At 45.6% G+C, this 25,684-nt stretch overlaps 1 protein-coding gene and 1 non-coding gene across 2 annotated transcripts in view; one reads left to right on the top strand and one right to left on the bottom strand.

Annotated features, from left to right (window-relative positions):
• The window catches only part of LOC126095294 (uncharacterized), a 41,913-nt gene that overhangs the window by 12,526 nt on the left and 3,703 nt on the right, over positions 1-25,684 (bottom strand). The window contains exons 2-3 of the mRNA XM_049910077.1: positions 21,512-21,661; positions 6,554-6,708 (exon numbers count right to left, since the gene is read on the bottom strand). Coding sequence (XP_049766034.1) covers positions 6,554-6,708; positions 21,512-21,659 — 303 coding nt within the window. The 5' untranslated portion in view covers positions 21,660-21,661. The remainder of the gene's footprint in view (positions 1-6,553; positions 6,709-21,511; positions 21,662-25,684) is intronic.
• On the top strand, positions 5,148-5,222 carry Trnas-cga (transfer RNA serine (anticodon CGA)). The gene has a single exon. It is a non-coding gene; the product is annotated as a tRNA-Ser (tRNA).

Raw genomic sequence — 25,684 nt, 5'->3', positions numbered from 1 at the left:
GTTGCCTATTCTAGCTGTGACTCACTGGTTTGGGTTTTTGAACTGCAAAATTTTCACATTTCTAAACATCTAAAACAAGTGGCCAGTCTTTGCACCACTTTGAAGTTTTATTCAACTCTGACGGAATTTTTGTGCAACTTTTTTCAGGCAATACTGGACAAGTAAATGAAGCAGACAAAAAAGAATACAAACGTCTCAAAAATGATATCGGTAGGAAGTGCAAAATGGCTAAGCAGTGATGGCTAGAGGACAAATGTAAGGATGTAGCGGCTTATATCACTAGGAGTAAGATAGATACTGCCTACAGGAAAATTAAAGAGACCTTTGGAGAAAAGAGAACCACTTGTATGAATATCAGGAGCTCAGATGGAAACCCAGTTCTAAGCAAAGAAGGGAAAGCAGAAAGGTGGAAGGAGTATATAGAGGGTCTATACAAGGGCGATGTACTTGAGGACAATATTATGGAAATGGAAGGGGATGTAGATGAAGATCAAATGGGAGATATGATACTGCGTGAAGAGTATGACAGAGCACTGAAAGATCTAAGTCGAAACAAGGCCCCGGGAGTAGACAATATTCCATTAGAACTACTAACAGCCTTGGGAGAGCCAGTCCTGACAAAACTCTACCATCTGGTGAGCAAGATGTATGAGACAGGCGAAATTCCCTCAGACTTCAAGAAGAATATAATAATTCCAATCCCAAAGAAAGCAGGTGTTGACTGATGTGAAAATTACCGAACTATTAGTTTAGTAAGTCACGGTTGCAAAATACTAACGCGAATTCTTTACAGGCGAATGGAAAAACTGGTGGAAGCCGACCTCGTGGAAGATCAGTTTGGATTCCGTAGAACTATTGAGGCAATACTGACCCTACGACTTATCTTAGAAGATAGATTAAGGAAAGACAAACCTACGTTTCTAGCATTTGTAGACTTAGAGAAAGCTTTTGACAATATTGACTGGAATATTCTCTTTCAAATTCTGAAGGTGGCAGGGGTAAAATGCAGGCAGCGAAAGGCTATTTACAATTTGTACAGAAACCAGATGGCGGTTATAAGAGTCGAGGGGCATGAAAGGGAAGCAGTGGTTTGGAAGGGAGTAAGACAGGGTTGTAGCGTTTCCCCGATGTTATTCAATCTGTATACTGAACAAGCAGTGAAGGAAAGGAAAGAAAAATTCCGAGTAGGTATTAAAATCAATGGAGAAGAAATAAAAACTTTGAGGTTCGTCGATGACATTGTAATTCTGTCAGAGACAGCAAAGGACTTGGAAGAGCAGTTGAACGGAATGGACAGTGTCTTGAAAGGAGGGTATAAGATGAACATAACAAAAGCAAAACGAGGATAATGGAATGTAGTCGAATTAAGTCGGGTGATGCTGAGGGAATTAGGTTAGGAAATGAGACACTTAAAGTAGTAAAGGAGTTTTGCCATTTGGGGAGCAAAACAACTGTTGATGGTCGAAGTAGAGAGGATATAAAATGTAGGCTGGCAATAGCAAGGAAAGCGTTTCTGAAGAGGAGAAATTTGTTAACATCGAGTATAGATTTAAGTGTCAGGAAGTAGTTTCTGAAAGTATTTGTATGGAGTGTAGCCATGTGTGGAAGTAAAAGTGGACGATAAATAGTTTGGATAAGAAGAGAATAGAAGCTTTCGAAATGTGGTGCTACAGAAGAATGCTGAAGATTAGATGGATAGATCACATAACTAATGACAAGGTATTGAACAGGACTGGAGAGAAGAAGGGATCGGTTGGTAGGTCATGTTCTGAGGCATCAAGGGATTACCAATTTAGTATTGGAGGGCAGCGTGGAGGGTAAAAATCGTAGAGGGAGACCAAGAGATTAATACACTAAGCAGATTCAGAAGGATGTAGGTTGCAGTAGGTATTGGTAGATGAAGACGCTTGCACAGGATAGAGTAGCATCAAACTAGTCTCAGGACTGAAGACCACAACAACAACAACAACAACAACAACTGGATAACTGAGGGTGGGGGGGGGGGTTAGTGGTACTACCTAGTATTTTAGGCAAAAGTAGTCGATCTTTACTGTGAGTGAGTGAAAGTAGCATTGAGGCCGCCACGGAGTATTGTGATAACAGCATTGGCCGTCAGTCATGCTCTGGCGAAATTCACAATAACAAATGCACAGGGGAGTTGCGAAGCGAGGATAGCTGAGAGCAGCGGTAAACTGCCGCTCACAGCAATGAATGCTGTAGTAATGGGTCGTTGCCACCACACTCGAGAGAATCTCTCTGTTATGGGCGACGTGACTAGACACCAGGTTTTAGAGAAACAAAAGGATAGTAATTGAATATAAGTGAGGGTAAATTTGGTGACAGGACATCTTTCGATTCGGGGATTTCGTCATTATGAGCAGCCGCACCACGACGCCAGAACGCCTCCGGACGGCAAGACGACTGGGCAGCGCCAGCAGCAGCCTTCGGTTCAAGACGAGGCTACTATGCCGCCTATTGGGTCCTTCGGTCTTCTGCTGAGGCCAGGGCGGGACTCGGCGTCACCACGCCAGCCGCCGTTCGTTGTCTGTCCGAGGGGCGAGGGGCGAGGGGCGAGACCTCCGCCTCCGCCATCGCGAAGCGAAGAGCAAAGGGGCCACCGCCTGGCCTGTCACTCCGCCAGGAAGTGCCACCGTCGTAACACGCCTTGGCTTCGCTACCGGGACGGAGTCCGTCCTAGCAGCCGATGCCAGCTGCACCGTCCAGAGCTCAAGAGGAGAGGCGGGCCTGCCTCATGTAGAACTGAAGGTATAATAAAATTATATTGGTAAATTGTCCACAGCGTTTCCACTGGTTCCCCACCAATTATGGTATCATCCACCCTCCCCCCACACACACCCTACATATGTGCTACTACGAGTTATTGCTGTAGTTGGACTGCGGATGCACTTTAAAATTCACAAGTGATTACTTCTGCTTATTTCATGCTATTTTTTACAACCACCCTGCACAATGCTCGGCGGTCCTTGTCCATCAGTACATGAGGTCTACCTGGTCTCAATTTAGCTGCAGTTAAGGCACAAAGGAATTACAGACATTGGTCGTGAGTGGGCATTGATTTAAATCAATGGAGGAAGTTGAAAATTTGTGCTGAACTCGGATTGGAACTCAGGTCCCCTGCTTACTAGCAGAAGCGCTGACCATGCGCCACCTGGGCACAGTGGCTATCACAACTGCATGGACTCTCTTCAGTGCAGATGCACACCGGGCTCGAACTGTTATGGGAGTCGACGAAATGCCGCGAGTAATGGCGATAACGGGCAAGGGGCGTTACATTAGCAGTGTGAGGATAAATTGAGAATTTGGGTTCGACAGGAAGTGTGCTAGGGTAGTCCGTGCAGTTACGATGACTGCTGTGTCCGGATGGTGCAGTGATTAGCACATCTGCTAGTAAGCAGGAGACCTGGGTTCGAATCCTGGTCCGGCACAAATTTTCAACTTGCTGCATTGATTTAAATTAACGCCCATATGCAGCCAATGTCTGTAATTTCTTTGCGTCTTAATTCGTAGTGGCTGCTGGATCAAAATGGTGTCTGTTCTTTCAGATATGTTCTAAAGAACAGACACCACATACACAGGGTATAACAAAAAGAACCATCCGATTTGGCACGTCTATATTTCTGAAACTAATAAACAGATACAATGAATTTTGTTTTTTGATGAATAGGAAATTCAAAACCTTTTTTATAACTTTTCATGGTTTTCATTATGCCTCTCTTGAGATGCACGGCATTTGTCAATGCGGTATTCAAATTTTTTCACACTTCAGCGAGCACGTATTGAGTTACAGCTTCCACAGCTGCTGCTATGCGATGTCTCAGTTCATTTATTGTCGTTGGTAATGGAGGCACATAAACAGAGTCTTATATAAAACCCCACAAGAAATGATCCCAAACAATCAGGTCCGATGACCGTGCAGGCCAGTAATGTAAGGCTGAATCATTTGTTCCAGTGCGACCGATCCATCGTTTAGTAATCCTCTGATTTAAAATTTCCCGCACTTCCAGATGCCCGTGTGGCGGTGCTCCATTCTGTTGGTAAATGAAGTCGTTTCTAATCAGTCTCCAACTCTGAGAAAAAATGTTCTCGAGCTTATCGAGATATGTGCTTCCTGTAACAGCATTCTTGGCAAAGAATAATGGACATACATATTTTCCCGTGAAACTGGGCAAAACACATTAAATTTTGGAGTATCTCTCTAATTCCAGAATGATATATTCACTCTGCAGCGGACTGTGAGCTGATATGAAACTTCCTGGCAGATTAAAACTGTGTGCCGGACCGAGACACGAACTCGGGACCTTTGCCTTTCGCGGGCAAGTGCTCTACCAACAGAGCTACCCGAGCACGACTCACGCCCCGTCCTCACAGCTTTACTTCTGCCAGTACCTCGTCTCCTACCTTCCAACTTTACAGGAGCTCTCCTGCGAACCTTGCAGAACTAGCACTCCTGAAAGAAAGGATATTGCGCAGACATGGCTTAGCCACAGTCTGGGGGATGTTTCCAGAATGAGATTTTCACTCTGCAGCGGAGCGTGCGCTGATATGAAACTTCCTGGCAGATTAAAACAGTGTGCCGAGGCTCGAACTCGGGACCTTTGCCTTTCGCGGGCAAGAGTGTGCGCTGATATGAAACTTCAGCGCACACTCCGCTGCAGAGTGAAAATCTCATTCTGGAAACATCCCCCAGGCTGTGGCTAAGTCATGTCTCCGCAATATCCTTTCTTTCAGGAGTGCTAGTTCTGCATGGTTCGCAGGAGAGGTCCTGTAAAGTTTGGAAGGTAGGAGACGAGGTACTGGCAGAAGTAAAGCTGTGAGGACGGGGCGTGAGTCGTGCTCGGGTAGCTCAGTTGGTCGAGCACTTGCCCGCGAAAGGCAAAGGTCCCGAGTTCGAGCCTCGGCACACAGTTTTAATCTGCCAGGAAGTTTCATATCAGCGCACGCTCCGCTGCAGAGTGAAAATCTCATTCTGGAAACATCCCCCAGACTGTGGCTAAGCCATGTCTGCGCAATATCCTTTCTTTCAGGAGTGCTAGTTCTGCAAGGTTCGCAGGAGAGCTCCTGTAAAGTTGGAAGGTAGGAGACGAGGTACTGGCAGAAGTAAAGCTGTGAGGACGGGGCGTGAGTCGTGCTCGGGTAGCTCAGTTGGTAGAGCACTTGCCCGCGAAAGGCAAAGGTCCCGAGTTCGAGTCTCGGTCCGGCACACAGTTTTAATCTGCCGGGAAGTTTCATATCTCTCTAATGTTGTACAATTTCTTGTGGTTGTTTCATACCCCTTATTACCACATTATGACGGTTCACCTTTCGATTTAAGTGGAATGTTGCCTCGTCACTAAACTCTAGGCATGGAAGAAAACTGCCATCCTGCATCTTGCCAAGAACGAAATTACAGAACTCCACACGTTGTTGTTTGTCACCTTCACGAAGAGCTTGCAGCAGCTGAATTTTGTATAGATTCGTGTGTAAATGTCAACGCAACACACGCCAGACGGAAGTCGGGGGCATGTTGAGCTGTCGAGCTGCACGGTAAACGGATTTCTGCGGACTCCTTGTGAAACGATGGCGGATGCGTTCGACGTCTGTGTCAGACACTCAGGGTCGGACCGGCGATTTGCCTTTACACAAACAACCTGTTTCTCGGAATTGTTCATGCCATCGTTTAATGCTCTGTGTTGCCGTAGGATCCACTCCATACATAGTACGAAGTCACGCTGAACAGTTATAACTGACCCGCACTGCGCAAAATGTATGACACAAAACGCTTTAGCAGCCCCTTGTGGCCGAGGGGTTCTAGACTCTTGAGTCCGGAACCGCGCTGGTGCTACGGTCGCATGTTCGAATCCTGCCTCGGGCATGGATGTGTGTGATGTCCTTAGGTTAGTTAGGTTTAAGTAGTTCTACGTCTAGGGGGCTGATGACCTCAGATGTTAAGTCCCATTGTGCTCAAAGCATTTGCACAAAACGCTTTCTATCGTATCGACACCATTTTTACTGGAACTGGAGTGGACGCACACTGCTGCTGCCTTGCGGGAACCATGTAAAACTCGAGAGTTTGTTCTTCCCAACAATACTTCGTTCACGCGCAATAATAGTTATGACTTTTTTTTTTTAAAAAAATGGATGATTCTTTTTGATACACACTGTGTATTAGCTGTGGTTGTTCCCACCGTTTCCACTTTACAATCACGTCATCAACACGACTTTGGCAGCTGTAGGAGGGCTGGAACGCCCTCGATTGTTACTCAGGTGACGAACACGTTCTAAGTTACTGAGCTCTGTTGACCGAGCCGTTTTGGTGTTGCTGGTTCTCTTCTGAGAATGCAGACTCTCCGCTTCGTTTTATACTGGCTGGTCTGGCTCTCGTTACATCTTGTGGTCGCTTCTGCGGTACATATAGGTATCTGGATATTTTTGATCAGGTAGTGCATGTTGGCAATACTGAATGTGTTTGGACCGATCCCATACGTGAAATAAATGTGAGGCCAGTGGTAAGAGGTGTTAAGAAGGTAGCGGTTGGATGCTGTGCTGTACAGACCGCCCGCGGCAGCGGCGACGGCGGCACGTCCTTGTAGAAGTGGCGCCGGTACTCGGTGGAGTATTCCTGCACTGGCTGCGGCCGCGTCATCCGGGCAGCTGCCTCCTCCAGCGCCTGCTGCCACAGGAACGCCTCCAGCAGCTGCGCCTGTCGCCCTGCCAGCCAAACATTATGCTGGTCTAGCGTCTCAAGGCTGCGCTTCAAACTGACTGTCTAAAGGGGCCCATCCATCCATCCATCCAACCATTCATTCACCCTCCTACGTACCGTCAAAGCAATAATTAAGGAGAACATTCAGGGATGTGGGATGAATCAAGTTATACACACATAAATAAAAGTGTCGCATCATCCTGATATGTCGTGGAGGTGTGTTGCTGTACCAATCCGTAGATCACTCTTGACGTTGTTCGTAAAAATACACACAGTTACCATGAGCGATTCCTACGAGTAGAATGCCGCACTCAAATGGATTGCAGCATTTCAGATGAAAATAAAGCACCAGTAAAGACGCTTTCGAGATGTCTGCGGAATAGCAGTGTGAACAACCATCACCGTCAAGGCAACAATGACGGAGAACCTTCAGGGATGAGGGATGAGTCAAGTTATACAAATACCAAAAAAATGTTGCATACCCCGATATGTTGTGCAGGTGTGTTGCTGTTGTGACTGTTCCTGTACCGATCGGAGAACCATCCTTGACGTTGTCTGTAAGGATACACACATTTACCATGAGCAATTCCTATGGGTAGAAAGCCGCACTCGAATGAACTGCAGCATTTTAGTCGAACATGTATCACCAGTGGAGATGCATTGGAGACGTCTATGGAACAGTAGAGTGAACGTCAATCACCGTCAAGGCGATAATGATGGAGAACCTTCAGAGATACGGAATGAGCCATATTACACATACATAAAAAAAGTGTGGCCTCACCCCGATATATCGTGCCGGTGTGTTGCTGTTGTAACTGTTCCTGTACCGATCGGAAGATCACCCTTGATCTTATTTGTAAAAATACACAGTCACCAAGATCGCTTCCAGTATAAAGTCACACTTGAATCGACTGCGGCATTTCGCCTGAAAGTAAAAGACCAGTAAAGACATCTATGAAATAATGCAGTGAACGACCATCATATCACCAGTTATCGGGCCCACATCATTACGCCATATGCAGAAGTCTTGTCAACCAGGGAAGTTGCTCGATGTGTGCACTGGAGTCAAAGTGATATGGTGCGGACATAGAATTAGTTATAATTGACAGGTTCTGTTGAGATCTTATAACACACAGGCCGTCCACGTTCGACGGGTGTATAGTGTGACTGATATCTACGACTATTGAGCCAAAGAAATCGTGGGCCGAGAGCTTCACAAAGGAATTTGGCATTCGAAGAGGTTCCAGGATGTCACGTATCGCATCAAAAGCTGTTAGGGGACAACTGCATGATGTTGTTGTTCTTGTTGTGGTCTTCAGTCCTGAGACTGGTTTGATGCAGCTCTCCATGCTACTCTATCCTGTGCAAGCTGCTTCATCTCCCAGTACCTACTGCAACCTACATCCTTCTGAATCTGCTTAGTGTATTCATCTCTTGGTCTCCCTCTACGATTTTTACCCTCCACGCTGCCCTCCAATACTAAATGGGTGATCCCTTGATGCCTCAGAACATGTCCTACCAACCGATCTCTTCTTCTAGTCAAGTTGTGCCACAAACTTCTCTTTTCCCCAATCCTATTCAGTACCTCCTCATTAGTTATGTGATCTACCCATCTAACCTTCAGCATTCTTCTGTAGCACCACATTTCGAAAGCTTCTATTCTCTTCTTGTCCAAACTATTTATCGTCCATGTTTCACATCCATACATGGCTACACTCAATACAAATACTTTCAGAAACGACTTCCTGACATTTAAATCAATACTCAATGTTAACAAAATTCTCTTGTTCGGAAACGCTTTCCTTGCCATTGCCAGTCTACATTTTATATCCTCTCTACTTCGACAGTCATCAGTTATTTTGCTCCCCAAATAGCAAAACTCCTTTACTACTAAAGTGATTTTTCGGTAATTTTCACATCTGTCAACACCTGCTTTCTTTGGGATTGGAATTATTATATTCTTCTTGAAGTCTGAGGGAATTTCGCCTATCTCATTCATCTTGCTCACCAGATGGTAGAGTTTTGTCAGGACTGGCTCTCCCAAGGCTGTCAGTAGTTCTAATGGAATGTTGTCTACTCCCGGAGCTTTGTTTCGACTTAGGTCTTTCAGTGCTCTGTCAAACTCTTCACGCAGTATAATATCTCCCATTTCATCTTCATTTACATCCTCTCCTATTTCCATGATATTGTCCTCAAATACATCGCCCTTATATAGACCCTATATATACTCCTTCCACCTTTCTGCTTTCCCTTCTTTGCTTAGAACTGGGTTTCCATCTGAGCTCTTGATATTCATACAAGTGGTTCTCTTTCCTCCAAAGGTCTCTTTAATTTTCCTGTAGGCAGTATCTATCTTACCCCTAGTGAGATAAGCCTCTACATCCTTACATTTGTCCTCTAGCCATCCCTGCTTAGCCATTTTGCACTTCCTGTCGATCTCATTTTTGAGACTTTTGTATTCCTTTTTGCCTGCTTCATTTACTGTATTTTTATATTTTCTCCTTTCATAAATTAAATTCAATATTTCTTCTGTTACCCAAGGATTTCTACTAGTCCTCGTCTTTTTACCAACTTGATCCTCTGCTACCTTCACAATTTCGTCTCTCAAAGCAACCCGTTCTTCTTCTACTGTATTTATTTCCCCCATTCTCGTCAATTGTTCCCTTATGCTCTCCCTGGGACTCTGTACAACCTCTGGTTTAGTCAGTTTATCCACGTCCCATCTCCTTAAATTCCTACGTTTTTGCAGTTTCTTCAGTTTTAGTCTACAGTTCATAACCAATAGATTGTGGTCAGAGTCCACATCTGCCCCTGGAAATGTCCTACAATTTAAAACCTGGTTCCTAAATCTCTGGCTTACCATTATATAATCTATCTGAAACCTGTCAGTATCTCCAGGCTTTTTCCATGTATACAGCCTTCTTTTATGATTCTTGAACCAAGTGTTAGCTATGATTAAGTTGTGCTCTGTGCAAAATTCTACCAGGCGGCTTCCTCTTTCATTTCTTAGCCCCAGTCCATATTCACCTACTATGTTTCCTTCTCTCCCTTTTCCTACTACCGAATTCCAGTCACCCATGACTATTAAATTTTCGTCTCCCTTCACTATCTGAATAATTTCTTTGATTTCATCATACATTTTTTCAATTTCTTCGTCATCTGCAGAGCTAGTTGGCATATAAACTTGTACTACTGTAGTAGGCGTGGGCTTCGTGTCTATCTTGGCCACAATAATGCGTTCACTATGCTGTTTGTAGTAGCTTACCCGCACTCCTATTTTTTATTCATTATTAAACCTACTCCTGCATTACCCCTATGTGATTTTGTATTTATTATCCTGTATTCGCCTGACCAAAAGTCTTGTTCCTCCTGCCACCGAACTTCACTAATTCCAACTATATCTAACTTTAACCTATCCATTTCCCTTTTTAAATTTTCTAACCTACCTGCCCGATTAAGGGATCTGACATTCCACGCTCTGATCCGTAGAACGCCAGTTTTGTTTCTCCTGATGACGACGTCCTCTTGTGTAGTCCCCGCCCGGAGATCTGAATGGGGGACTATTTTACCTCCGGAATATTTTACCCAAGAGGACGCCATCATCATTTAACCATACAGTAAAGCTGCATGCCCTCGGGATAAATTACGGCCGTAGTTTCCCCTTGCTTTCAGCCGTTCGCAGTACCAGCACAGCAAGGCCGTTTTGGTTAGTGTTACAAGGCCAGATCAGTGAATCATCCAGACTGTTGCCCCTACAACTACTGAAAAGGCTGCTGCCCCTCTTCAGGAACCACGCGTTTGTCTGGCCTCTCAACAGGTACCCCTCCCTTATGGTTGCACCTACGGTACGATAATGGTTCAAATGGCTCTGAGCACTATGGGACTCAACTGCTGTGGTCGTAAGTCCCCTAGAACTTAGAACTACTTAAACCTAACTAACCTAAGGACATCACACACATCCATGCCCAAGGCAGGATTCGAACCTGCGACCGTAGCGGTCGTGCGGTTCCAGACTGTAGCGCCTTTAACCGCTTGGCCACTCCGGCCGGCACCTACGGTACGGCTAACTGTATCGCTGAGGCACGCAAGCCTCCCCACCAACGGCAAGGTCCATGGTTCACGGGTGAGAGGGACTGCATGATACTAATCACGATTCCCGACGACCGTGTCGAGAGCCACAATGCCATGGATTGCGTTACAGATGGACAAGAAGTCATGCAGTCACGCAGAATGGATTCCCCAGGATTGGCTTCGGGTGTTGTTCACAGAAGAAACTCGGTCTGTTTGTACCCTCATTAATGCAAGTAATGTGTTTGGAGATAACTTAGTAATTCGAATACTCCAGCAGTGTGCTCACCTTGTGCCGTGTGCTCACCTTGTGCAACAAGGTGGTGGTGGTCGAGTGATGTTCTGGGTCGGCACTGCATGTGGCCATTGTAGACCTCTCGCAGCTGCTGAGCGGGAGCTCACTGCTCTACAGAACAGGGATGACATTATTCAACCGACAGTGGGACTGCATCAACATTTTCGTGACAATTCCATCTTGATGGATGATAAGTCGCATGCTCATCTTGTTGTCCTCGAGAACACGTTCCTTTAGCGCACTGGTGTCACCAGAATGGAGTGGCCTGCCTGTTGTCCATACATGAATTCAGTACAACATGTGTGGGACCGCTTGAAACGAGCAGTTTTAGGACGTCGATAACAACCAAGTACTCAGCGTGATTTAAGCAGAGTGGCTACTGAAGAATGGGATAACTTGGACCAGGGCTGCCTTCATCGATGATATACCATGGCGAATTGAAGCCTGTATCAAAGTAACGGTACATTCCACCATCTGCGTGATATGGACACATTGAAAATAAATATAATGCATGTTGCAGAGCCAATTTTAGTTTTCTGTGCCATGAATTTCGAAATAAAAGTGTGATGCAAAACGTTTGGTGATGTGTGTACTTCAGCAGGCAGACGAAAGCAGTGCACGTTACTTCTGTAAAGTATACTAACAACTAATTATGACTGGAACTAATCTACTCATACTGATCGTTATGGGGATTGCCGCGCGGAGTGGCCGCGCGGTCTTAGGCGCCATGTCACGCATTGCGCGGCCCCTCCCACCGGAGGTTCGAGTCCTCCCTCGAGCATCGGTGTGTGTGTTGTTCTTAGCTTAAGTTAGTTTAAGTAGTGTGTAAGTCTAGGGACAGATGACCTCAGCAGTTTGGTCCCTAAGGAATTCACACACTTTCATTCATTATGTAATACTTCTGTATTGAAACTTCCTGGCAGATTAAAACTGTGTGCCGGACCGAGACTCGAACTCGGTACCTTTGCCTTTCGCGGTTAAATGCTCTACCAACTGAGCTACCCAAGCACGACTCACGTCCCGTCCTCACAGATTTACTTCTGCCAGTACCTCGTTTCCTACATTCCAAACTTAACAGAAGTTCGAGTCTCGGCCCGGCACACAGTTTTAATCTGCCAAGTTTCATATCAGCGCACGCTCCGCTGCAGAGTGAAAATCTCATTCTGAATACTTCTGTATTGCTTTAAAAGCTCACTGCACAAAACATTAGTCACTACCTTAAAAGAGCACACTGGGTGCTTAGGTGCGCTGTAGGGCAGGTACTAGGCAATCAGATGGTTCAAAAATGGCTCTGAGCACTATGGGACTTAACATCTGAGGTCATCAGTCCCTTAGAACTTAGAACTACTTAAACCTAACTAACCTAAGAACATCACACACATCCACGCCCGAGGCAGGATTCGAACCTGCGACCGTAGCAGTCGCGCGGTTCCGGACTACAGCGCCTAGAACCGCATGGCCACCGCGGCCGGCAGGCAATCAGACTGGGCAGCAAAATAACTAATGTCAGCCGAAGTAGAGAGGATATAAAATGTAGACTGACAATGGCAAAAAACGCGTTTCTGAAGAAGAGAAATTTTTGAACATCGAATGTAGCTTTAAATTGCACAAATATGTAGATTGAAATCTCTGCAACCCTTTTCTGAAAGTATTTGTGTGGGGTTCAAATGGCTCTGAGCACTATGGGACTCAACATCTTAAGTCATAAGTCCCCTAGAACTTAGAACTACTTAAACCTAACTAACCTAAGGACATCACACACACCCATGCCCGAGGCAGGATTCGAACCTGCGACCGTAGCAGTCCCGCGGTTCCGGACTGCAGCGCCAGAACCGCTAGACCACCGTTGTGTGGGGAGTAGCCATGTATGGAAGTGGGACATGGATGATAAACAGTGTATACACTAAGTGTGGTGCTACAGAAGAATTCTGAAGATTAAATGAGCAGATCACGTAACTAACGACAAGGCAGAGCCTGTGGGATTCGCGGAGAAGAAGGATGGAGTGTGGAGGAAGAATAGGGCGGGGAGGGTGGATAAGTTTGGTAGGAATGCGGGCCTCCATAGTGCCAGTGATGGTCTTCTGGAGGAAGGATGAGGCATGGGTGATGTCAGCGGGATGATGAAAGGTAAGTGGGTGGCTTTCGACCTGTGAGGTAATGGATTCCCGGTTGGCATCCCAGTCGGCTCAGCAGTATCCATGGACATACTTTGGAGGGGCAGCAGGGCATGGGGCAGGATGTGGACGATGGTCTGAGGAGATGGTGATAAGGACTGGGAGGTGGTCGCTACCAACTGGTTCGAGGAAGTCCCTGGAGATATGACCAAGGAAGTTGGGGAAAGCGAGGACGCCATATGGGGTGGAGTTACTTTCAGGACAGGTGTGCTGTGGGAGGGAAACAAGGTCACAATGGAGGGTAGCGAGGAACTGATGCCGCCGAAGGTTGGCAGTGTCACGGATGTGCGGCAATCACAAAGGTGGAGAAAGTATGGTCAACATGAGAGATGAATTCGTAGGGGAGAAAAGCTCCAGGATGGTCATAGATATTGGCATAGGTGACAATGAGGGAGGGAAAGAAGATGCTGTGGATGAGGTGTTCAGTTGGATCATTGAGCAGGGGACATGACAGGACAGGGGTATGCTTGAGGTGGCCAATAGTGACCCCACCTCGTGCTACAGGAAGGGGATTGTCGGTGTAGTGAAGGAGGTAGGGAGAGGTGCAGACAACATGGTGAGGTTGGAGGAAAGTTTCATTAAGAAAGAAGGAGTCGACCTGGAGGTGGGACAGGGTGTGCATGAAGAGGTATTTGTTGGCAGGGAGAGAGTGGATGTGAGCGAATGTTTAGGTACAGAAAATGATACTGTCAGCATGTCAGGGGAGGGAGGGGGAAGGGAGTGGAGGGAGGAGGAGAGGGGCTTAGACGAGGGTGTATAGGCAGGTGATGGTGAAGTGGGCCTGGTTGTGGGAGTATGAGACATAGGTATTCAAAGGGAAGATGAAGCAGGCAGCAAGGGAGATCTGCTGGAGGGTGTGTGGGCATTGGAAGGGGTAGACATACTGGAGGATGATGGCCAGGAAACAGATGATGTCTTCGGCTGTAGGGGGTGGAGGGAATTGTTGGGGTGGATGGGCTGATCGATGGGATGAATGGGAATGGTTAGCTTGGGGGGAGGGGGGTGGTGGGAGTGGTTTGGCCTTGTTTTTGGAGGAGTAAGTGGGTGGGGTTCGTTGCAGGTGTTGCGGGAAGGAGAGACGAGGCTAGGACACTGTGGGAGGCTTTACAGTGGGGGACAGGTGGGGGGAGGGGGTTTTGCAGTTTTGGGTGAGGTGGTCATTGTAGAGGAGACAGCATTGGCAGCGGAAGGACTGAGGAGGGGAACAGGAGGGGTCAACGGGGTGGCGACAGTTGAAACTCAGGGCTCCCTGAGTGAGGAGGTTATCTATGGAGCAGACAGACTCTGCGAGCATATGCAGAAGGATGGTAGGGCCGGAGTTGTTATAGACACATCAGGCTGAGTGGAAGCAGGGGCGGTCATAGCAGGGTGAGTGGGGAATGGAGGAAAGTCATCCGACAGGCAGTAGTGGCGGGAGTGGGGACAGGAGCATGAATGGGAGCAGGGAAGGAGTAAGAGCAAGGGCATTATACAGGTGAGAATACAAGGGGAGGGAAGGAGATGGAAGGGGAGCAGATGGGGAAAGCCTGGTGCAGGCACTCCAAGAGGTAATGGTGGGGGCAGGGGAAGGGGAGGTGCATATGATTGTGATGGGGGTGGGTGTGCCCATGGAGGACTGTGCAGCCTAGGCAGGGAAAGAGAACGAAGACTGGTCACAAACATGTCAAAACACGCCAATTTATATATATCTGAGATGTACTATCAGCAATTGACAGCTAAACACATTTATATGAAGTGACAAGGTGGAGTGTAACTCTCAAAAACATCGCAAATAAAGGTGTCAAAACGAATTTAATTGTACGAGAGTAGCAGTCTGTAATATACTTATGTGCAGCATTTCGAAAATAAAAACTCTGCAGCAGAAGGTGCAGGACGCCAACATCTCACAGCACCCAAGAGCCTCATCAGCTACATGATTCACATGGGACGGCAGGCATCTCGCACGAAAGAGCCGTTCGAATTCGGGAAAACATGGCACGATAATCCGCATTCTTGCTTTGTGAAATACGAATGTCACACGATAATATTTTTCATTTATACTTTATGGCTGGATCTGGTAGTCTAATAGTAGTCTGATGGTAAAGTATATTTGTTTGTAAAACCCAGTATTCCACTTTCTACCATGTAGCTGTTATCAAGTGATTACGACTTTTTTGTGTGTATTGCACTGTTTGAAATGCAATTTAAATATGTTTTTTGTGTTCTGCTTAATTTTTACTCTTATCTGTAATAATATTCCATATTTTTTATTTTTCATATGAAACATAAGCTGGCTTTACCACATGGCGTTCTGTGAACCCATATCTATTTGCTACAACTTGCGAATCCGTGTGTGAACTGCTCAATTTAAATGCACTGTAAGTATATTGCTCGTATTCTACGTTACTTTTGTTCCCACCTGTTTTTCGCATTCTCGCATTTAATGGTGGCCATCGAAATTTTCACTGACTTCTGCTAAAATGTCCTATTTGTAATACCGTCTTGTAACGTTTGGAAACATTTGCGTAACTATTGTCACATTTTTAGCATTTGCAAGGAAGAATGCTTTAGCCACCAAGACAACAAAGCATACTAATCTACATCTACATCCACACTCTGCAGTTCAATGTGAAATGCATGGCACTTGGTGGCAAGAAGCAATGGTACTCAAAACAGATTTACATATTGTTCGCGCAAACAAAGTTGACACTCGGCGCGGTGGCTGATGGGAGCGACTGTAAATAGGAAATGCCTTTACAGTCATTCCCATCATCCACTGCGCCGAGTGTCAATTTTGTTTGCCCATGTAGTACTAATTCCATGCCACGATGTGACTAAGTTGAATACCAATGCTGTCAAAACCCGCTAACATGGAATTCTCCATTAAATACGAAACCGTACAGAAATAGGGTCCAAACATAAATAAATGTAAGTACAATGCATTTAAATCGAGCAGTTCACACACAGATTCTTAAGCAATAAAAGATACTTATAAGTCTATGGCTACCACTAACATCGATTGTAACAAAAACTACTGTGAGGGACTTCGTGATTATCTTTGACCCACTCCGGTTTCAACCACCACATGCCTCTTATTGTATTGTGCTAACCTCAATAAAAGGGCTTTCTCTGTACGCTCGCTTTTGCTGTGGGAATAGGAACTGCCACGTTGATGACCCCCGACCTCTTTGACAGTGTTTAGGCCTGCACAATGGACTGGGAACAGGTTTGTAAATTGGACTCCTCTGTGGGTGCACGGAGAGTATTTTTTGATAGTGACATTCCCACCATTCAGTCTCATCTGCACCAACCACACTGTGTGCCTCATATGGTCAGTGTATCCCTACCCCCACTATACAGACTCCAGGAGATGCATCACTTCCTGGAACTGTGGTGCCATCGCCGTCACCACACTGCCATTCGCCTCCTGCGATGCCGCGAAAGGTGCCTGTTGAACGTTTTCTGAGGTTACCTTGCCTACTGACAGAGAACCTCAAAAGAGGGTTCGCCTTGATTGATAATCTGTTGAACATCCATGGAATTCTGAATGACGATACATGTTTCATATGCTTGGTTAGCCACTTACATGACGAGCCACACCTCATTAGCGACCTGCCGCTGAATCCGCCCTGACGACATAAATATGCAAGATCTTAGTACCGCATTATCGAGCGCCTGTTGCGCCCTCCTGCCGAAGCAGTTTACTACATTATACACCACGTACTCCCCCCCCCCCTCCTCCTCTGCAGAATCGGACTCCACCTCGGACTCCACGTCATCTCTGCGCCGAAGTCGCGTCTGAAGAGCTAACTGACGGTTTACTATGGACCCTTTGACTAGTTAAATTGCCATCTGATCTTCAACTACGTCTCCTATCTCAGAAGTCTGCTGCTTTAGAAGAGACATTTCGTCTCATTGACCAGGCCTACAGTATTATTTGGCATCGTCAGCTCCTTTCCTCTGGCAACTCCCCCATTAATTCATTTTTGCGACTCTCCTCCTGTCCTGGCTGGTAGGCAGAGGTTGCAGACGCAGCTCATGCTTCCAGCAGCTACCTCCCATGCCACCTGGTGGTCAATCTCAGGCACTACCTGCGCCACCAGCACCCATCCCCATTCTTCTTCCATGGCCGAGCAACAATGCAGCAGAACCTGCAACACAGGAGTGCACCAGCTGATGCCGCATCCCACATATCCATTATGTTGGCACCATGTAACTTTCGGCGAATCTGCATGGTCTTGTCGTCCTCCATGTGCATACCCAAACTCAGCCTGCAAGGCCGTCTAGAAAGCACAACTTACGGCGATCCTACAGGGTCCCATTCTTGTACTCAGTTGCCCAACACTCTGGCTCTGCCTACTGGCATGCTCTACGTTTCTGACACCGGCAGTACACCTAACTTCCACACTGAAGCCAGGGTTAATACCAGTGCCCTCCATTGCCATGTGCTCCTTCGAGCCTTCTCCCTGCATCATCATCATTTAGTGCAGCCAATAACTCCTACATACCTGTCCACGGCATGGCTGACATTCATCTCCAGCTTTGAACTGGACTTACTCTTCCCTTTGACCTTAAAGGTTGCTGACTTGCTGACGTCGACAGCCCCATCCTTGGGATTTATTTTCTCAAACATTTAGGTCTCGCAGTGGACCTTCAGACAGCAGCACTGTCTCACCATGCATTGTGCTCAGTCATTACCGGTTCCTTCGCCCCCTCACCCTGCTCCTTTCCTGCTCAGTGTGACATGCTTATCCGCACTACCTGTGAGTGCTCACATTTGACAGATCATCTTGTTAACTCGCTGGCCCAGCTTATGAATCAATGTCGCAAGATCTTCGGCTTTCACTCCAACTACAAATTGCTTCAAATAAACGCCAATGCGATAGCCAACCTGATGCATGCTCTTCACACGGTTACTGAGCTCACCACATTGGTCACATGATGTCGCTGATGCTTCTCCTGTTCCTGACCTGTCTCCACCTTCACCTTCACTGCAAACTCTGCAGGACCATGACAATCAAACTCTCATCATTGTTTCATTGCTCCAGCTCCACTGTCCAGTGTTGTTACACGTCTGTCCCCCTCAGTTATAGGAACTATTACTGATGGCTAGTTACTACTAAGGGCCTCCTTGTCTGGTGTAAGGGTCGCCAGCTCAACACCACACTAAAGCTGCTGTCCAGGACTTCTTAGATTCTGGAATTGTGCGCCGTTTGGACAGTAACTGTTCGTCCTCTATATAACTTGTACCTAACAAAGACAGTTCTTTCTGCTTCTGTGGGGACTATCACAAACTCAATTCTCGGTCGATCCTTGGCAATTATCCAATACCAAACATCCAGGGTCTTGTGCCGCAACAGCACAGTGCATAGATTTTCAGAATTACCGATTGTCGTAAAGCCTATCACAAAATCTCTATGCACAGTGACAATGTACCTAATACAGCCATTAGCATGCCTTTCGGCTTATTTGAATGCTGCTACAAGCCGTAGAGTTTTAAAAAGTGCTATGATCTGACGATATGCAGCGTGCCTTTAAGCTTGCTTAAAACCGTGTTGGACATCACTGTCGTGCTTGCTCACCCCATCACTGATGCTTGCATTTCTATCACTAGTAATGTGTGCAGATCTTCAATTGGCACCATTCTTCAACAGCACGTGTGTGACTCGATGCAACCGCTTCATTTCTTCTCCAACAAAGTCTCCACCTCACAATGTAAGTGGTCCACTTTGATAGGGAACCGTTTGGGATGTACGAGGCAGTCCACCACTTTCGTGAGAACATAGAAGACTATCCTGTAACTATCTAAACAGATCAAAAACCACTCACAGATCCATCTGTAATGCTATTAGCGACTTGCAGCCCCGGCGTTTTCGTTACACAGATCTTATTTGCCAGTACACCACTGATGTCGGCTGTGTCAAAGGATCGCATAACGTGGGTGCTGACTAAATGTCATGTCTACACACCCTCTGTTCACTTTTGGAGTTGGATGAACTGGCGCACCAGCAACAAGATGTTTCAGATACACTATGTGATCGAAGGTATCTGGACACCTGGCTGAAAATGACTTACAAGCTCGTAGCGCCCTCCATCGGCAATGCTGGAATTCAATATGGTGTTTTCCCACCCTTAACCTTGATGATAGCTTCCACTCTCACAGGCATACGTTTAATCAGGTGCTGGAAGGTTTCTTGGGGAAAGGCAGCACATTCTTCACGGAGTTTTGCACTGAGGTGAAGTATCGATGTTGGTCGGTGAGGCCTGGCACGAAGTCGGCGTTCCAAAACATCCCAAAGGTGTTCTGTAGGATTCAAGTCAGGACGCTGTGCGGGACAGTCCATTACCGAGATGTTATTGTCGTGTAAACACTCCGCCACTGGCCTTGCATTATGAATAGGTGCTCGATCGTGTTGAAAAATCCAGTCGTCATCCCCAAATTGATCATTAACACTGGGAAGCAATAAGGTGTTTAAAACATCAACCGGTCCTCTTCCTCTGGGTTGGTCGTATATACATACTGTCTATCATTGACCACATCAGGAGGTGGGTCGAGGCTGTGCCTATCCCGGACATTACTGCCAACACTGTTGCTTGTGCATTTATCAGCTCTTGGATTGCTTGCTTTGGTTGCCCCTCTTACGTTACTACTGATTAGGGGCGATAGTTAGAAACTGTCCTTTTCAGCAGACTGCACAACTTGTGCAGTGCCAATAAATTTTGCACAACTGCTTACCATCCCCAAATTAATGTATTGCGTGAAAGCTGGCACTGTGCCCTTAAAACAGCGCTAATGTGTAAGTCTATTTCTATTTCAGTTCTACTCAGAATTCACACAGCATTCAAGGAGGACTTGCAGGCTTCATTAGCTGACATACTTTACGGTGAACCTCTGATCTTGTCTGCTGAATTTGTTGAATACTCCAAGCCTTGTCTCCCTTCCGAGCTCTCAACTTTGGTCGGGCATGTCTGTGCACTCATGTTTCTCATATCCACACTCCAGCCCTGTGCCCCATGTATCTTTACTCAGAAGAACTTACAGCATTGTGACTACGAAATGCTCCATGATGACAGTGTGTGGGCTGTTCTCCAACAGCCTTATTCTGGCCCCCACAAAGTGCTCCATCACTCCACCCACATCTTTGATATCTTCTTACATGGTAAGTCACAAACTGTCTCCATCAACAGATTCGAGGCAGCTTGGACGCTTGATGATGATCTCCCTCCCACAGGTACATCAGAAACTCCTCCAGGTGATGAGTTATCTCTTTCCCCACCAGGGACCCCCTGCTGACTGACTTCCCCAGTGTTGTCCAAGTTGTTCCAAGTGCTCTGGGTAACTGCAAGTGATATTGCTCGCTCTGACACTGCTCTCGCTGGCACTCATCTTGAGCTTGACATGCCCTCCTGCGCTGCACTCTTTAATGTCAATGTCTCCTCTTTCCTGGTCAAGGATCTCTCCTTCATGGAGGAAGACAGCATCAGTGCCTCGATCAACAAACATGGCCGCCTTTCCATCTGAGTATGCCTGGTTGATCCCTGTCTCTTGCACTGGCTGCCCACTGTGCTCTCTGGCGTGGCTTCGACTATGTCGTTTCGGATGTACACAGCTCTGTGCCTTTTCTCCCTGCAAGAAACAGTCCAACCGCATCCCCTTCCAGGCTGGTCGATCAAACTTGCCACACTCCAGCTTCTGTGTTTCCTCCCCTCTTCCACCCTCCTGTGCACTGCGCTGCAGGCTGCAATAGGGGGAGGGAGGGGGGAGGAAAGGCACAGAGCTGTGTACGTCCAAAACGACATAGTCTTGAAGCCACACCAGAGAGCAGAGTCAGCAGCCATCGTGAGAGACAGGGATTGACTGGAGTCATGCCCAACCAGACAGACTCGGATCTAAAGGCGGCCATGTTTGTCGACTGAGGCACTGATGCCGTCTTCCTCCACTAAGGAGAGATCCTCGACCAGGAAAGAGGAGACATTGACATTAAAGAGTGCAGTGCAGGAGGAAGAGAAAGACATGGCAAGCTCGAGATGAGTGCCAGTCAGGGGAGCCTGAGAGGGAGCAATATCACATGCAGTACCCAGAGCACTTGGAACATCGAACATTCAAAGATTGATTGTAACAAGAACTACTATTAGTAACTTCCTGATTATCTTTGACCCGGTCTGGAATAACCGTTATTGCATTTGTTTCACTTCTTGTATACTGTGCTAACTTCAATAAAAGTGCTTTCTCTGTACGTTCTGTCTCAGAGAGAGAGAACAGCACATGAAAGATGAACTATTTTGGTGTACCTTTGACGCTCGGTCGCATCGTCACGGGCGGAGGATAGTCGTCGTGTAGGCAGGAGTGCTTCTCTGGCGTCACGCCGGGTGGTCCCAGCAACCACGGGCGGCTGCTAGTACGGTGCTTCGGTACCCACTTGTCCTCCTGCTCTGACATCTCTGCAACAAGCCAGACGGGACGCTCACAGCTTGAAGTCTTGTAATCTACTCGATGATGTTTCGGGAGTACAGCCGGTCGTCGTTTACTACAACGCACCGTATTCCACCTGGACACCAAATTCTAAAACTTAAGGTGCCGGAACGCACCGTCTCAACCATACAACCTCCCCCACCCCCAGCCCCTCCGAGTCATAAAAAACACAGGCTTTTATTTTTGAAAACTTGTGATAAAACACAATGATAAATCGTTTTTCAAACAACACTTTTCTGAATTCAGGTTTTTAAAGCGTAATTTCCTATAAGCAAAACATTAAAATCACGAAGTTGAATACAAACAACAGGTGCTACCGTCTGTCATTTTTCTCTCTAGTTCTGCTCGATAAATAGCTTCACAAGTCTGTACTCTTAGTTGCTATTCGTCATGTTCTCAACCACTTCCAGCTGCAGCGTTCAAACAGTTGCAATGTAGCTACTCGGTAAAAATGTGTTAATAAATCATTGACGATGAAAATATTCCTGCCCACCGGGTTAACGTCCTATTTCGACTTCCCGAAGAGTTAGGAAAAACAAAACACGGTGTGACATGAGACACCTAGTCACATGTTTAGTTAATGCTCTAAGTGCGATGTGTCTTCTACACAATGAGTTGTATAGCAACTGGACTGATTTAAGTTCATATTCGTTACTGCAAATAAACAACCCATTCGAGCACAAACATTCCTGGAATACGTCTTCGCGACATTTGCACAATAGCAGCTAATCGGTCCGTGGCGCCTGAGTTGGTAGCAATGGAAGATTTCGTGAAAGTGCGTTATACAGACGATCACTTTCAAGCAGTCTTTACGTTATCTATTTCTCTTTGACACACATAACATGAGACATCGTCATGCTACTAAATGCACCTGAGGTTCCCGACAGTCGTAAACAGAAGGCGACATACACCGATCACAACTTCGGAACGACGCCAACTTCACCTCCGTTATACAGTAGTTCTCTGAGATAGCAAACATTCGTAGTCAAAAGACAGTCGACACGAAGTGTTACGGTTCCTGGTGCCGGCGCTGCAGGGAATTAAAGTTCGTTGCGATTTAATACAGATGTACTATTTTAAAACTCCGGGGCCGACTTGTGGCAGCGAGTTAAATTTTTTTTTTTTTTTAAATCTCTGGGAAGTGCTATTCCCGTCGAAATGAAGCCCACACCTAACAGACAACGACCGGCTACATTTTCCTTTTATTCTTATTTCATCCCCTAGCGGAGCAGGAAGTAACTTAGAAGGTTATTAGAGAGAGAGTATTCTGAAAATGTTGTGGAATGTAAAAGTGGGAAGATGATCCCGAATCGTGTATTCAGGAAGGGAAGGACAAGAGTATGGGGAAGAGAGCTGGGGTAAGAGGAACAGCGATATGGACGGGAAGAGGAATGTTGTGTTAAAACTGGAAGGATGGGTAGATCTCTGGGTAGATTTCATGATCAGGTAAACCTATCTGGACACAGCTCCTGATTAAATTGAAATACCGTTGCATAAAAAAATCGAGTTAACGTCAGACTCTTCGCAGCTGGCGAGATAAACGATTTTGGAATTCACTGACGTATGCTTTCACCCACAATCGAACGACTGCAAAACAATGATTTCTTTGGCTTCGCAATCAATCAATAGATCACACTGAATTCGTGTAACATCTTTCCGAATTGGCAGTATTTAAATGACAGTAGACGTTCCTCAGTTTTCGAATATGCCACGAATAAACACTTCAAGATGGAAAGACCCAAAACATATAGTGTTATAAACAGATGTTAAAATAATAATTCTATTATCATGCTATCAGTTAAAAACGTCATATGAAAACGTACTCGAATTTCTTAATCAGGTATACAGCTACTGCTTACCTAGCCCAATAAATATTACAGGAAAAGTAGAATAAGATATATTAGCATAACAACCATTCACTACAAGATGCAGAATGAAATATTCGCAATAAGAAATCTCTTCCACGGCCACATGATCAGTGCGGCATTATTACATTGACGAAGGGTAGTGGTGTATTTCGGATCTTCTGAAGGAATAGCGTGCCAGGCGTGGTTTTGTTGTTTTGTTCTCTTGTATCCTTTCATCGGGGAGAATTTCACGGACTGTACATGGTTACACGTAAGTGCCGTGCCCTCAGTTACTCTGAATACACGAATAACTAACTGTTAGTGGTCCCTCACGCCAGCTTTACACTTCGCTTGAGCAGCCTAACTGGAAACGACAAGACTGAAGAACATCAGTAGTAGCCTACAAGAACAGCTCCACGAACAGTAAAAAGTGAAAAGCGGATAACTACACTATTTATAGAGCAACTAAACTAATCGTAAGTCGAGATTGTACCCAAATCTTCAATAGCAGATAACATTCTTCGAAAGACAACACCCACTAACTTTATAAATTCTTTCGTGTGCATAGTTTGTAGTAGTTATTCGGAGATGAATAGACGTGGATAGAGCAGCGTGGAGAATTGCATCAAATCATTCTTCGGATAGAAGACCACAACAGCACCAGTACTAGAATGCACAAAAGGGGTCTAGTGAAGCAGGGGATACAACCCGTCGGCTTTGAACAATGACGTCATTCCTTAGTCATAGATAGTAATGTCTTCACTTCGAGGCATAGATAATAAAGCAGTTTTGTGTTCTAATAAGCGCTATCATTAAAATAGATAATAAAGCAGTTCTGTGTTCTAATAAGTGCTATCATTAAAATAATTGAATGTGAATCTAAAAGCGATCTCTTGATATTAGATACAGATGCTTCAGTAGCTGATAAGTGGTTTTTGGCTTTTTAAAAAAAAAATCTCACGAGATAGAATAAACTGATCCTACTTTATTAAGCAATCAATAAAAAAACTAAACTAAAACATAACAGCAAAAGACAAGTGAAGCACAAAGGTTAAATAAACAATCAAAACATATAAAATGAAACAGGTTGCAAATGTAACATACGTGTATTTCCACCTATTCGTAAGTAGGATCAGTTTATTCTATCTCGTGAGATTTTTTTTTAAAGCCAAAAAACACTTATCAGCTACTGAAGCATCTGTATATTAGGATCAGTTTATTATATTCGTGAGGTTTTTTTAAAAAGCCAAAAAACACTTATCAGCTACTGAAGCATCTGTATCTTCTAATGGGTGCGGGAGTTCCGACTCACACCCACCCACCTCCCCAGGAGTCGGAACTCCCGCACCCATTAGAAGATACAGATGCTTCAGTAGCTGATAATTGTTTTTTGGCTTTTTTAAAAAAAAATCTCACGAGATAAAATGAACTGATCCTACTTTATGTTAGTAATAGCGAAGACGAAATAAACAGCACATCTACAATTTGTATCCCGTGTTCCACTTAGGGTTTACTGAAGCGGAGGATACATCGTTCAGGTGAAGAACAGGACAGTAATGATAGTGAAAACGAAGAAATCGCCTTACGACAAACTCGCATTCCGGACTGTACTTAAGCAACACACTTCGAATGAGCTTTTAATTTGCATAGGGTTTCATTTGCGGTTTAGTGAAGCAGGGGATACATAGTTCAAGTGAACAACAGGACAGCAATGCTAGTTGAAACTAAGAAATCGACTACGCTGAACTTGTATCCCGTACTGCACTTAAGCAATACAGTTCGAAAGACTTTCGAGATACAACTGACATACATGTAACGTGATGTATTCTTTGCTAGTAATTTCATTCATTTCTTTCCATTGTATTTTGCGGAGAAATACTAAGATACAAACACGCGATATCGTTAACGTGAAAATACTACTGGCCCTTACATATGTGAAATAAAGTTTATCTCTCTCGCATTCCTTTGTTTCTCAACATTCTCCTCAGCTCTTTCATCTTTGTAATACATGCTCTCTGGTGACTTGTGACGTCATTGTTCAAAGCCGACGGGTTGTATCCCCAGCTACACTAGACCCGAATAAACTGATCCTACTTCATTAAGCAGTCAGTAAAATGATGCACCCAATATCAAGCGATCGCTTTT

Source organism: Schistocerca cancellata, chromosome 8, assembly GCF_023864275.1.
Source record: "Schistocerca cancellata isolate TAMUIC-IGC-003103 chromosome 8, iqSchCanc2.1, whole genome shotgun sequence".
Lineage (NCBI taxonomy): Eukaryota > Metazoa > Arthropoda > Insecta > Orthoptera > Acrididae > Schistocerca > Schistocerca cancellata.
The sequence above is the reverse complement of the archived record's forward strand: the minus strand, read 5'-3'. Positions and strand labels throughout refer to the sequence as shown.